This window comes from Eleutherodactylus coqui, chromosome 2 (assembly GCF_035609145.1).
Source record: "Eleutherodactylus coqui strain aEleCoq1 chromosome 2, aEleCoq1.hap1, whole genome shotgun sequence".
Lineage (NCBI taxonomy): Eukaryota > Metazoa > Chordata > Amphibia > Anura > Eleutherodactylidae > Eleutherodactylus > Eleutherodactylus coqui.
The window spans coordinates 69080294-69093932 of record NC_089838.1 but is presented as its reverse complement, the minus strand read 5'-3'; the positions used below and the strand labels follow the sequence as shown (position 1 = coordinate 69093932).

Sequence of the window (13639 nt, the reverse complement as noted above, 5' to 3'; positions counted from 1 at the left end):
AAAGTTTCGAAGGACCTGGCAGATGTCTGCCAACCAGGCCCACTCTTCTGAAAAGAATTGAGGAGGCTGACTCCCACTGCGCCGCCCATGTTGGAGTTGGTATTCCACTATAGCTCTACGCTGCTCATAGAGCCTAGCCAACATGTGGAGCGTAGAGTTCCACCGTGTGGGCACGTCGCACAGCAGTCGGTGCACTGGCAGATTAAACCGATGTTGCAGGGTGCGCAGGGTGGCAGCGTCCGTGTGGGACTTGCGGAAATGTGCGCAGAGCCGTCGCACCTTTACGAGCAGGTCTGACAAGCGTGGGTAGCTTTTCAGAAAGCGCTGAACCACCAAATTAAAGACGTGGGCCAGGCATGGCACGTGCGTGAGGCTGCCGAGCTGCAGAGCCGCCACCAGGTTACGGCCGTTGTCACACACGACCATGCCCGGTTGGAGGCTCAGCGGCGCAAGCCAACGGTCGGTCTGCTCTGTCAGACCCTGCAGCAGTTCGTGGGCCGTGTGCCTCCTATCTCCTAAGCTGAGTAGTTTCAGCACGGCCTGCTGACGCTTGCCCACCGCTGTGCTGCCACGCCGCGCGACACCGACTGCTGGCGATGTCCTGCTGCTGCTGACACATCTAGATTACGAGACAGAAGTTGAGGAGGAGGAGGGTGCTTTAGTGGAGGAAGCATACACCGCCGAACATACCACCACCGAGCTGGGGCCCGCAATTCTGGGGGTGGGTAGGACGTGGGCGGTCCCAGGCTCTGACTCTGTCCCAGCCTCCACTAAATTCACCCAATGTGCCGTCAGGGAGATGTAGTGGCCCTGCCCGCCTGTGCTTGTCCACGTGTCCGTAGTTAAGTGGACCTTGCCACTAACCGCATTGGTGAGGGCGCGTACAATGTTGCGGGAGACGTGGTCGTGCAGGGCTGGGACGGCACATCGGGAAAAGTAGTGGCGACTGGGAACTGAGTAGCGCGGGGCCGCCGCCGCCATCATAGCTTTGAAAGCCTCCGTTTCCACAACCCTATACGGCAGCATCTCAAGGCTGATAAATTTGGCTATGTGGACTGTTAACGATTGAGCGTGCGGGTGCGTGGCGGCGTACTTGCGCTTGCGCTCCAACACTTGCGCTAGCGACGGCTGGACTGTGCGGTGCGAGACATTGGTGGATGGAGCCGAGGACAGGGTGCAGGCCAGGAGACGGTAGTGCCTGTGTCCTGAGAGGGGGGTTGGATCTCAGTGGCAGGTTGGGGCACAGGGGGAGAGGCAGCGGTGCAAACCGGAGGCGGTGAACGGCCTTCGTCCCACCTTGTGGGGTGCTTGGCCATCATATGTCTGCGCATGCTGGTGGTGGTGAGGCTGTTGGTGGTGGCTCCCCGGCTGATCTTGGCGCGACAAAGGTTGCACACCACTGTTCGTCGGTCGTCAGGCGTCTCTGTGAAAAACTGCCAGACCTTAGAGCACCTCGGCCTCTGCAGGGTGGCATGGCGCGAGGGTGCGCTTTGGGAAACAGTTGGTGGATTATTCGGTCTGGCCCTGCCTCCACCCCTGGCCACCGCACTGCCTCTTGCAACCTGCCCTGCTGCTGCCCTTGCCTGCCCCTCTGAAGACCTGTCCTGAGTAGGCGTTGCACACCAGGTGGGGTCAGTCACCTCATCGTCCTGCTGCTCTTCCTCCGAATCCTCTGTGCGCTCCTCCCTCGGACTTACTGCCCTCACTACTACCTCACTGCAAGACAACTGTGTCTCATCGTCATCGTCCTCCTCACCCACTGAAAGGTCTTGAGACAGTTGCCGGAAGTCCCCAGCCTCATCCCCCGGACCCCGGGAACTTTCCAATGGTTGTGCATCAGTGACGATAAACTCCTTTGGTGGGAGAGGAACCACTGCTGCCCAATCTGAGCAGGGGCCCGAGAACAGTTCCTGGGAGACTTCCCGCTCCTGAGCGTGTGTCATTGTAGTGGAGTGAGGAGGCTGGGAGGAAGGAGGAGCAGCAGACAGAGGATTCGGATTTGCAGCACTGGACGGCGCAGAACTCTGGGTGGATGATAGCTTGCTCGAAGCACTTTCTGCCATCCACGACAGGACCTGCTCACACTGCTCATTTTCTAATAAAGGTCTCCCGCGTGGACCCATTAATTGGGCGATGAATGTGGGGACGCCAGAAACGTGCCTCTCTCCTAATCGCGCAGCAGTCGGCTGCGACACACCTGGATCAGGAGCTCGGCCTGTGCCCACACCCTCACTTGGGCCTACGCGTCCTCGGCCGCGTCCACGTCCTCTAGGCCTACCCCTACCCCTCAGCATGCTGTATTACCAGTGATTTCCAAGCCAGGAAAGAAATTGGCGCAAGCCTGCAGCCAAAATAGAATTTTTTCCCTTGTTTTTCAAAGGACAAGCCACACTGCGTGTATTCAATGAATACTACTAAGTTTAATAACTGTGTTGTGGCCCTGCAAATGTGTCAGAGAACTGCAGTGATGCAAAGTTATTCGCTACAGCAGATCAGGGATTTCCCATGCAGGAAAAAAATTGGCGCAAGCCTGCAGCCAAAATAGAATTTTTTCCCTTGTTTTTCAAAGGACAAGCCACACTGCGTGTATTCAATGAATACTACTACGTTTAATAACTGTGTTGTGGCCCTGCAAATGTGTCAGAGAACTGCAGTGATGCAAAGTTATTCGCTACAGCAGATCAGGGATTTCCCATGCAGGAAAAAATTGACGCAAGCCTGCAGCCAAAATAGAATTTTTTCCCTTGTTTTTCAAAGGACAAGCCACACTGCGTGTATTCCATGAATACTACTAAGTTTAATAACTGTGTTGTGGCCCTGCAAATGTGTCACAGAACTGCAGTGATGCAAAGTTATTCGCTACAGCAGATCAGGGATTTTCCATGCAGGAAAAAAATTGGCGCAAGCCTGCAGCCAAAATAGAATTTTTTCCCTTGTTTTTCAAAGGACAAGCCACACTGCGTGTATTCAATGAATACTACTAAGTTTAATAACTGTGTTGTGGCCCTGTAAATGTGTCACAGAACTGCAGTGATGCAAAGTTATTCGCTACAGCAGATCAGGGATTTCCCATGCAGGAAAAAAATTGGCGCAAGCCTCCAGTAAAACGTAGCTGGCTGCATCTGATTTTTTTTAACGTTCTGCACGCAGCACACACGTACCCAGAGCCCTGAGGACTGTCAGAGGCAGACGAAATAGAATTTTTTCCCTTGTTTTTCAAAGGAAAAGCCACACTGCGTCTATTCAATGAATAATGTATGTCTTTTGGCCCTGCCTACACAATACTATCCCTGTAGTATTAATGCCGGGTGCAATGGTCTGCACAGCCGGTTTTGAGAAAAAAAAAAATGCAACACTGCTAACAGCAGCCTGGACAGTACTGCACACGGATAGATGTGGCCCTAGAAAGGACCGTTGGGGTTCTTGAAGCCTACACTCACTGCTAACACTCTCCCTGCCTAACCACCACTTCTGTCCCTATTGCAGGGCGCAATGCTCTGCAGATCCAATTTTGAAAAAAAAAATAAAAATACAGTGCTAACACAGTACTGCACACTATTAGATGTGGCCCTGAGAAGGACCGTTGGGGTTCTTGAAGCCTACACTAACTCCTAACGCTCTCCCTACAGCAGCTCCAGCACGATAGCACTTTCCCTCAGCTAACTCACAAGGCATGTGTGGCGAGCCGCGGGAGGGGCCGATTTTTATACTCAGGTGACATCAGATCTCCCCAGACACTCACAGCAGGGGGGTGGTATAGGGCTTGAACGTCACAGGGGGAAGTTGTAATGCCTTCCCTGTCTTTCAATTGGCCAGAAAAGCGCGCTAACGTCTCAGAGAGGAAACTGAAAGTAACCAGAACATCGCGTGGTACTCGTTACGAGTAGCGAGCATCCCGAACACGCTAATATTGGCCCTAGTATCAAGCTCGGACGAGTACGTTCGCTCATCTCTAGTTATAAGAAGAAGGTCTTAAGGGCTGAGCAGGTGATAAAATAAAAGATGATATACTCATCCATCTTCAACACCCCCAGAATCCAGCTGAGCCACTCACGCTGTCCAATCCTTGTCCAATCCACTGATGGCTGAAACAAATCATGTGATGCTGCAGCATAATCATCGAACTCCTGGCATCAGCGCTAGTTTCCTGAGTGCCATGGTGACAGGAGTTCACTGCGGCCTCTGATTGGCCGCAGTGGTCATCTGACTTCCAACTGCCATTCGTTAACAGGGATGAGGAGGGGGAGCGATAACAGCTGAGCTAGGTTATGGGGCTGAAGACAGGTGAATATATTGTCTTTTTCATTTTATCACCTGCCCAGTCCTTCAAAAAATCTTCTTATAACCACACAATGCCTTTAATTAAAGCTACACCTTTACACCCAGGCGTCATGGCACCCAGGGGCCTTCTGGAAGGCCCCAGGGCTATTTTAGCAGAATCCCTAGAAAGCTATCCCTGTAAGGTGGCTTGATAGACTGCCTCCCCGATAGCAGTATGATGTAATACTATGCCATTACATCATACTGCAGGAGCGATCAAAGCATTGCTGGTTGTTGTGCCCTCTGGGGAGTAAAAAAAAAAAATCAGAACAATAAAGTTTTACAAAAAATTTTAAAAAGGTAATAAAAGTAAAAAAAAAAACCTTTTGCCATATTTACAATAAAAGAATCTAAATAATAAAACTAAAATATATATTTGGTATTGCTGCAACCATAAAAGTCCGGTCTATCAAAAGTTATGCATTATTTACCGCGCACGGTGAACGCCGTCTGAAAAAAAAATAAAGAACGCCAGAAATACACTGTTTTGATCACCCTGTCTTCCAGAAAAAATGCAATAAAAAGCGATCAAAGAGTCATATGTATTCCAAATATGATACCAACGCAAACTACAGGATGTGCCGCAAAAAAATGAGCTCTTGCACAACTATGTTGATGGAAAAATTAAAAAAGTTATTGCGTGCAGAAGGTGCAGAAGATGCAGCAGAAAATAATTTTTTTAATTAAATGTCTTTGAAAAAAAAATAAAAGTAGTACTGTATAAGTTTGGTATCGTAGTAATTGTACCGACCCATAGAATAAAGTTATCAGGTCATTTTTGTTGCAGTTTGTGCGCTGTAGAAACAAAACCCACTAAAAGATGACAGAATGTCAGTTGTTTTTTTTTGCATTTTACTCTACTTAGATTTTTTTTAACGTTTTTCAGTACATTATATGGTACATTAAATAGCACCATTGAAAAATACAACTCGCCCCGCAAAAAACAAGCCCTCATACAGTAACATCGATGGAGAAATAAAGGAGTTACAATTTTTTTAAAGGGGGGAAGAGAAAACAAAAATAGAAGAAGAAAAAGGGATGCAACCTTATGGGGTTAAAATCTCAATACATGTTATGGTGTCTTTTGTTCTAGTTTTAATCACGGGTAAAGCCGGTATTTGCATACATGCAGTAATAACATCTGCCCTCATATGTCTGCCCGTTTATGTAGGCATAGCTTATGAATGCACCCCCTTCCCCTCTGTGGCTTTCCCTCTGTCTGAGCGGAGGTGCGGCTGCGCATCACCAAATAATTCTGTCTTGTCGCGTTCCCTAGACAACTCTATAAATTTTGGGGATAAAACGTAGCCTATGTCCTTCCTCAAGATGCAAGTCTTGGCATTTATAATATTAGTATGGATACACTGTATACTAATACACATGCATCAGTAATAGAGATGAGCGAGCATACTCAGTAAGGCAATATACTCAAGAGAGCAACGTTTTTCGAGTACCTGCTGATTCGGGGGGGGGGGGGGCGGGGGTGAGCGGGGGGTTGCAGAGGGGATCGGGAGTGAGAGAGAGAGGGATCTCTCTCACTCTCCTCCTCGCTGCCCCTCGCTCCCCCGCACCGCCCCCGACCCCCGCGGCTCCCCCGAATCTTCAGGGACGAACCAGCAGGTACTCGAAAAAGGCAATGCTCTCTCGAGTATATCGCCTTACCGAGTATGCTCGCTCATCTCTAATTAGTAACCTAATGAAAAACACATAATTCGATGGAGGAACTGTAGGGAAGTATCTAGGTTAGTCTTATGGTTCCAAAACAGCAGAGACAGAAAACATTCAGGAACATGTAAAAAGTAGGAAGAAAAAGTGGAAGGAACAACCTATGCAGAAGCTGAGAACAGAGAATGTGATTTCCACGCTTGAACTTAAACATAATTCTAGAGGCGTTCATTTTCAAATGTCAGATCTGTAGTAGACAACAACCCTTTACACCAGCACTGCATGGCAGGAGACACACAGTGAGGGCGAGCACCCACTGGCGTTTTTTTACCTGCGTTTTGCGTTTTGCGTTTTTCCTGCACAGGCATAGAGATAACATGTGTTCCTGTCCACTGGCGTTTTTTTTGCGTTGCGTTTGCGTTTTTAACATAGGAACTGTCAGTTGCATATGTGTCCTTATTTTTCTCCTAATGCACCCATGAAAGTCAATGGAAATGAATGGAAAAGCCGCGAAAACGCCGCGAAAAACGCGCGGAAAAATCGCGGGAAACGGAAAACGCAAACGCCAGTGGGTGCTCGCCCTTATGCAGAGGAAACAGGCCCATTTATCATCTTCATTTAAAACTGTCCATAGCAGAACATCTGATTCAGTGCTTTCATTTTTTAGAGGCACTTTTGAAAATGAAAGGCGTAGTCCGGTCATTGGGCAAGCACTTTTGAATAGGACCCCCTATGTGAAAATAATATCCAGAGATATACCTACCTCTCCAGCACTGCAGCCTGCTGTGGTTCTTCCTGGTGATTCCTGTAACAGACAAAATTAGGTGACCACTGCAGCCAATGAGAGGCTCACATCCTGAGCGCCATGATGCTGCAGCAGTCACATGATTTCCTGTGACATCATCTGTCGCAACAAACCCCGGGACCGCAGCAGGGTGCAGTGTTGGATCTTGGTGCTCTCCAAGAGGTAAGTATAGTTTTGTTCATTATTTTCACACATTGGGTTCTATTGCAAAAAGGGTTGTCCAGTAACCGGACTACGCCTTTAAAGAATAAACTTCATTAGTTGTCATGGGCAATAGCTTCACTTTACCTTCACACCAGTTTCAGTGTCACTTATGGTATGACTAGTTCGCAGAACTGGAAGTACAAAGTTGTGACTTGGAGGCAGAATTAAAGGGATATCTGGTTTAAGAGATCTTTATGGAGGAAGCGATAATATAAGAATAAGTGCAGTGATATATGATGGATTATCAGAACAACTAATCTGAACTGCCTAAGCTGGACTGGTCCCTCAAGCAGAGCAACCACCCTGAAAAGGATGACCCCACTAAGCAAGAGAGACCAGAAACGAGTCTGAGATGAACAAATACGCTAAACCCTAAATCACCGATACTAAGTATACTGGTAAATAAAAGACTGAAAATCTATCTTTTACTGAGGCTCACTAGAAAAACCCCTGGCACAGCATGGCCAGTCACCAAAAAGCATAATCGGCGTCTTTAGTAAAAAGGAGCCGATTTAAACAGCCTTACTGTAAGGGCTTATTCTCACAAATGCATTTGCACTGCGTATTACGCTTGCAAAATCTGCGCATGCAATACCCAGTGAATAGAACACATCGATTTCAATGGGTTCGTTCACATGTGCACATTTGCACGAGCATCACACTCATGCAAACAGTATGCAGCATGTTCTATTTTCATGCATATTGCACATGAAAATAGCACATATTTCATTACATTTAATTAGAGCAATGGAAGCATGCTGACGTGTTTTTTTATGTGTGCAGATACTCAGGGCATGTGTGCACAGAACATGCAGTAAAACACACACACAAAAACGCAATACCCATCGCGCAAATGTGCAACGCAAATCTGCGTTTAATATGCAAAATGCAGGAACTTGCACAATATGCTGCGCCATTCCATGAAAAAAAGAACACATTTGGACCTAAATAGCCTTTTAAATCAGGATGGGGGTGATTAGTGCACACATGTGAACAGGTCCTTTGTGCGCAAAAAGTACAGTACTATGCACTATACACAAGCAATCAAACTCGTTCACTGCGCAAATATGTTGCCCTAAAGCACGCAGAATTGTGCATACCATCATCTGAAGCTGCCCTAAGCCTCATAGGCTGAATGGACTGATAGTCCAGCTTGCCTATCAGTACTGGAACTGAAGGAAGATGTTTTTCCCTCGTTGTCCAGATCTGTATGACACTGCGCAATAATGCACATGCACCTCCCAGTGCATCACATGGCCCTCGGATGATGTTTTTACGTCCCTCAGGACCAGAGCCCACAACCCGGAAGTAATGGTGCTGCAGGCATCGTGACATTTAGTTTATTGGTAACTTTGTGCTAGTTCAGCTAATGCTTGGCAAACAAAATGCAGCCATCACAAAGGAGTCATGAAAGCCCCAGGTCTAAGTCTTCCATTAAAGCCACCTGACATTCACATTGACTTCTGCTGTAATGTAATTTAGCAAAAAGAGCCTCACAATGCAACACAGAAAAGGCTGCTCTGGAGGAAACAGCTATTTTATAGGCGTTGTAGAAGTTGCATCTTCGGTTTTGCTGTGTCAGCATCCGTCTTAATCAGCTGACTTTGCAAGGGAAAAATGCCAAAGGCAAGTGTAACCCGGAAAATGATAATTCCCCATAAAACAGACTTTAAAATGTGCTACTCAGAAATTCTGAGCTAATAGAGAAGAGTCTTTCATTTGATTAACTGCAGTGGAGAGTGGCTACAAACATCCACTGACCATGAATTCCATGGACAGTCCATTCATTTTAACCACTTCCTGACCATCCACTGTAAAGTTACATCGCTGCTTGCAGAGCTCTGTGTGTAGCAGTAATGGAAGTTTATGTTCGTCAGGCTGCATTCACACGGGCGAGTGCCATATCGGGCGAAGAAACTAGGGCATTGTGATCCTCAGGCACATATTTCACACGTGTCAGAGGATGGCAAGTGTTTCCCATTGACTTCAATGGGAAACATCACGTTGTACTCACATGCACATTGCACGGCATGCAAGTGCCATGCAATGTCTCTTAAGGTCATTGAAAACAATGGGCAAGGCGTTCTGAGAGAATGCCAAAAGATAGTACGTGCTGCGATTTTTATCCTCGCAGGATCGCTGTGAGGGAAAAAAATGCTCACGTGAATAACACCATTTAAAAGAATGGAGTTCATATTCGTACAAGTTTTGTGCATCTCGCAATGCACACGACTCACGCAAAATTCTCACCCGTGTGAATGTAGCCTAACTCCAAGGAAGATTGCGTCCCACTGAGCGGATGAAACATCTCAAAGAAGCTGTTACTCACAGCCCGTAGTTCAGTTGCCGTTATCAGAGTGAGAGCCACTCATAGTGCTGGCTCGGAAAGTTTGTTGTAGTGCAGTGACCGAGGCACAGGGCCCACAGCTGAGGAGATGTAGGGGTATCTGTTAGGGATGTCACGGTGCACTACCAACTCCCCCACTGAGGGATGCGTGTAACCCTTTGCCAAGGCTAAGGCAGGCCTCTCCAGGAAACGCCAGCAGTGCGGTTACTCGAATAAATCTCTGCATAGAAACTTCAGTATATGTCACGGGTGATGCCACCGTTCCATCCACTGCAGTGAACTCAGACGATGGGGCAATAAATAGTCCACACACACAGGGCTGTACTTTAAATAGACTGAACCGGGAACGGTCGGTGAAGTCCATCTTTACTGTAACATCCAACATGGGTAACACACAACAGTTCTTGCAATGGAGGATTAGCTTTAGGACAACTTCTATTAGTGAGGAGGCAGGGAGGCAACTCGGGGCATCTTGATACATACAGTCCTCTGTAGCATCACTTCTCGCGGACTACTTCTCTCACTTGCACTACCGGCCAACACTCATTGTTTAGTTGTCCTTTCGGGTACACTCTCAATTCTTCCATGATGACTGACAACTTCTAGACCAACTGGGGGTAAAATGGTATTCTCCATTTCCAGGTAGAAGGGATACCTCTTCGCTTCCTCCATCTTGGAAAAGCCTAGGTGGGACTTTCTCCTTACCTCACACTTCTCTCAGACAAATTGTAATCCACATGGGGACATGCAGGCTTACTCAGAGACTGTCTAGGTTCTCCTATGTCCTCCTGCAGATGGCCTTGTCAGATCCAGATGCGAGAATTCTCACAGCGGGATGCGAGCGTGCCCCTGCAGTGACCACTGCGGCTCACCTGCTCCCGGCGTCACCAGTGACGTTTCTGTGCGAGGCTCCCGCAGAAATAGGATATGCCGCGATTTGTTTAGCATGTGAGATTTCATGAGGTCAAATCGCGTCTGTCTGCATAGGATTGCATTATCTAATGCGATCCTATGGCGGTGGGCACAGGTGGTAATCCAGCCACGGCATTTCTGCCCGTGTGCATTTGTCCTAACTCCAACAACTTCTCCTCATTTGCACACCTTGACAACATTAGATACACACAAACTGTTACATTTTCCAGACATACCTAGACATTAACCTCTTGCGCGCTGCAGCCATGCAATACACATAAATCACTGACAAGACAATTTGCACAGTGCATCCACACTAAAGACATGACATTTATGAACATTTATGAACAGTTATTAAGGGGCCTGATATGTATTAGCGTTGCTCGCATTTCAGCACTGTAAATATCTCTCTCACCCGCTCTCCTGCCAGTGTTCGATCAGAGGAGAGAGAAGCTAAAATTATTAACCCCACACAAACGCATACACATTAACCCCAAATTAACCACTTCCATTACAATTACTACTACTATTTAGTAGGTATAGATAATTGTAAAGTGTAGGGTTCATATTTAATAATATTTTCTACAAATAAACTAAAATATGAAGGGTGTGTGGACACATTGTGGATTTTAGTGTGGATCCGCACCAAAATTTTCCCTCTGCTACCTGACACGTATGCGTCCTGCACTAGACCCCTATGGATAGGTCCTATGCAACGTTGTGTCAGTAGGGAGGGTTGCCATCTTTTTCCCCTCTGGGCTTGTGCATGTTTCTTTACAGAGTTCTGTGACTGAAGCTGGTTGTGTAAGGCACAGTGATCCTGCTTTGAGGTGCACAATTGGTTACCCCCTCCTGTTTATGGTGTGCATGTGTTGGTATTAGGCCTGTAGGATACGTCCTGTGACGTGTGTCTTTTAGATAAGGGGCTCATTTTTTTATGCCCATAGGGTCCAGAGGCCCCCTTTTTAAAGTGGAGGTACTGTTAGGTTGTGCTGCGGGGATCTGTAGTACTGTGGGTTTCCAGGAGCACACCTTCACAAGTGTGGGATAATTGTACTGGCTGGTGTGGAGTTTCCACAGCCCTGGTCTGCGGCACATAAATTCCAGCCCCTCTGGCTAGAGAATGCAAGTCATTTTACTCATTCTGTGCTATTCCCACTCAGAGCTTGGTGTTATGCTGGTTAGTCTGAAATGTTTCTGTCAGCTTCCCTCAGGACGGTCTGGACACTTGTATTCCCCATCTTATGCAGACCCACTATACACTCCCCTTTTACAGTTGCGGCCTCCAGATGTCTGATTTCACATATGGTCAGATGGGTGATTCCTGACACTGTGCATTTTATGTCAGCATGGTGGCTGACTCTCTTTCTACTTTGATGTGAGGACATTTGGACTAGCTATTATTTACTAGCTTATGCATGTGAGCTCTGAGTGGGGTTACCATTCTGTGTGGTTTGCATTACCTGGTGTGTTGGTGTGAACAGTGACATATTCTGTTGAGTCTGTGCAGGTGGCCATGCATGTGATGTATGAACCATCCTGCTTGTCTATAGGTGTGAACAGTTGTGTTCTGTGTTTGGTGCATCTCTTCAGGTTCCTAATCAGGGATAACCAGATTTGAGATGAAGACGATGGGGTCGTCCTTATTAGAGCACCTACCCTGCTTTTAGGAAGAGGTGCCCCACTTTCCCTGATTAGTAAGGGACAAGTTTCCTTTTGTCTTTGTGTGGAGTGGTGTATATTGTCCTTGCAAATACTATGTGAGTGTGTTTGCGGTTTTACTAGGACACCAACTTGCATCCATACTGAGGCGCAGTGATTTAGTGTGCTGCGCGGACATAACAAAAAAAAGTGTAGGGGGCACAAGTGTGTAATTGCCAACAGGCTCCATAGGACAGAACTTCAAGCGTGCATAATCACAGCGGACATTCTGCAGCGTTTACAGTACAAGCCATGTGGGGGAATTTAAAAAATCTCCTTCACATGGTGCGGATATTTTCCAAGGTGATTCTGCAACATTTTTGAAAAACGGTGTGGATTCTGATTCCACAGCATGTCTATTTATGCTGCAGAATCGCACTGCGGAATTCAACCCTTGAAATAAAAGGGTAGAATTCCACAGCTGTTTCGTAAGTGAAAATGTGCCCACATCCGCTCCATTTAGGCGCTGATTTGGCCACAGTGGAATTCTTGCGGAACTGCTGTAAGTATTCCATTAATGAGTCCCCCCCCCCCCAGTGATTCCGCCATGTAAGAAGGCAACCTTAGAGCAATATTGTGCAGCAGAGACAGCATTCAGCCTGACATGCATTCTGCCTATAGAGGTCATGATGAGGCGCATTGAGTACCTATGGCCTGGATGTGGGTGTCTGCAACATTATGTTTTAAGAAGTATGGAATTAGGCATTGAGTTTTGTCAACAGGTGATTGCCATAATCTTCTTTTTCTAATACTGAAGGTTCAGCATTAGGTTCAGCAATCTGAGCACCACCTTTGCTCTATCGGACAGGGACCGATTGGAATGTGCCGGGCAGTTTCTCTCCTATGTATTTTTCTATTATTGAATTATCACAAATTCAGATTAGGATAACATAGAGTACATGTGGTTCAGTATTAATCTATGAGTGCTGTATACTTACGGTACTCTTGTTTTGGGGAATTTCTGCATATCAGTTTCAGACATTTCCTGTAAATAGAGAGATAGTTAGTACATACCAATATGAAATAATGCATTACTCTATTATCTATCACTGTTATATGCCACTTCCAAATCACCTGACCAGCAGCTCAGCGCTCACTAGAAGCTCCGGGGTGATGATTATGAGCAGATTTTGCAGAATTTTCCACAGTGGAAATTTCACAGCATTTCCACCCCATGTGAACATACCCTTTGGCCGCTTTTACAAGCCAGTGTTCTGGTCAGTCTTTTGCATCGGTGTTTGCAAGCCAAAACCAATATTGGAACGTACAGATAGACAGCATGATGGAGAGATTTAAACCATTTTTTTTTGTAAAAAATGAGTATGGAATTTTTTTACACTGATATTTTAACACTTGTTTTTTATTTGCATAAGCAGAATTTTTTTTTTATTCTAATGTGCTGGCATACCTAAATATGCTCTTTCAATATAGATGGCCATACAGCTAGTTCAGCGGCCCTTTAATGGACCTTTGACTGTCTGCCTATACAAAGTATGGACTCTTATTTAATCACACATGTACTCCATGTGACGTGATCAAAGGAACCCTTTCAATCTTTCCATTTGTATGCCGCGATCTGAAGGAGACTGGGATACTGAAGAATACATCTTCAGAAAATGTCATAATGCAAGCACTTTTCAAATTGTGTTATTTTATGTGGCTAGACACTTAAATAATATTGGAAT

The 13639-nt window shown here is 46.4% G+C and overlaps 1 protein-coding gene across 2 annotated transcripts in view; it reads right to left on the bottom strand.

The window, feature by feature from the left end:
- LCP2 (lymphocyte cytosolic protein 2) overlaps positions 1–13639 on the bottom strand; it is a 93099-nt gene that overhangs the window by 66082 nt on the left and 13378 nt on the right. For both annotated transcript variants that reach the window (XM_066591094.1, XM_066591095.1), the window contains exon 3: positions 12893–12939. In XM_066591094.1, coding sequence (XP_066447191.1) covers positions 12893–12939 — 47 coding nt within the window. The remainder of the gene's footprint in view (positions 1–12892; positions 12940–13639) is intronic.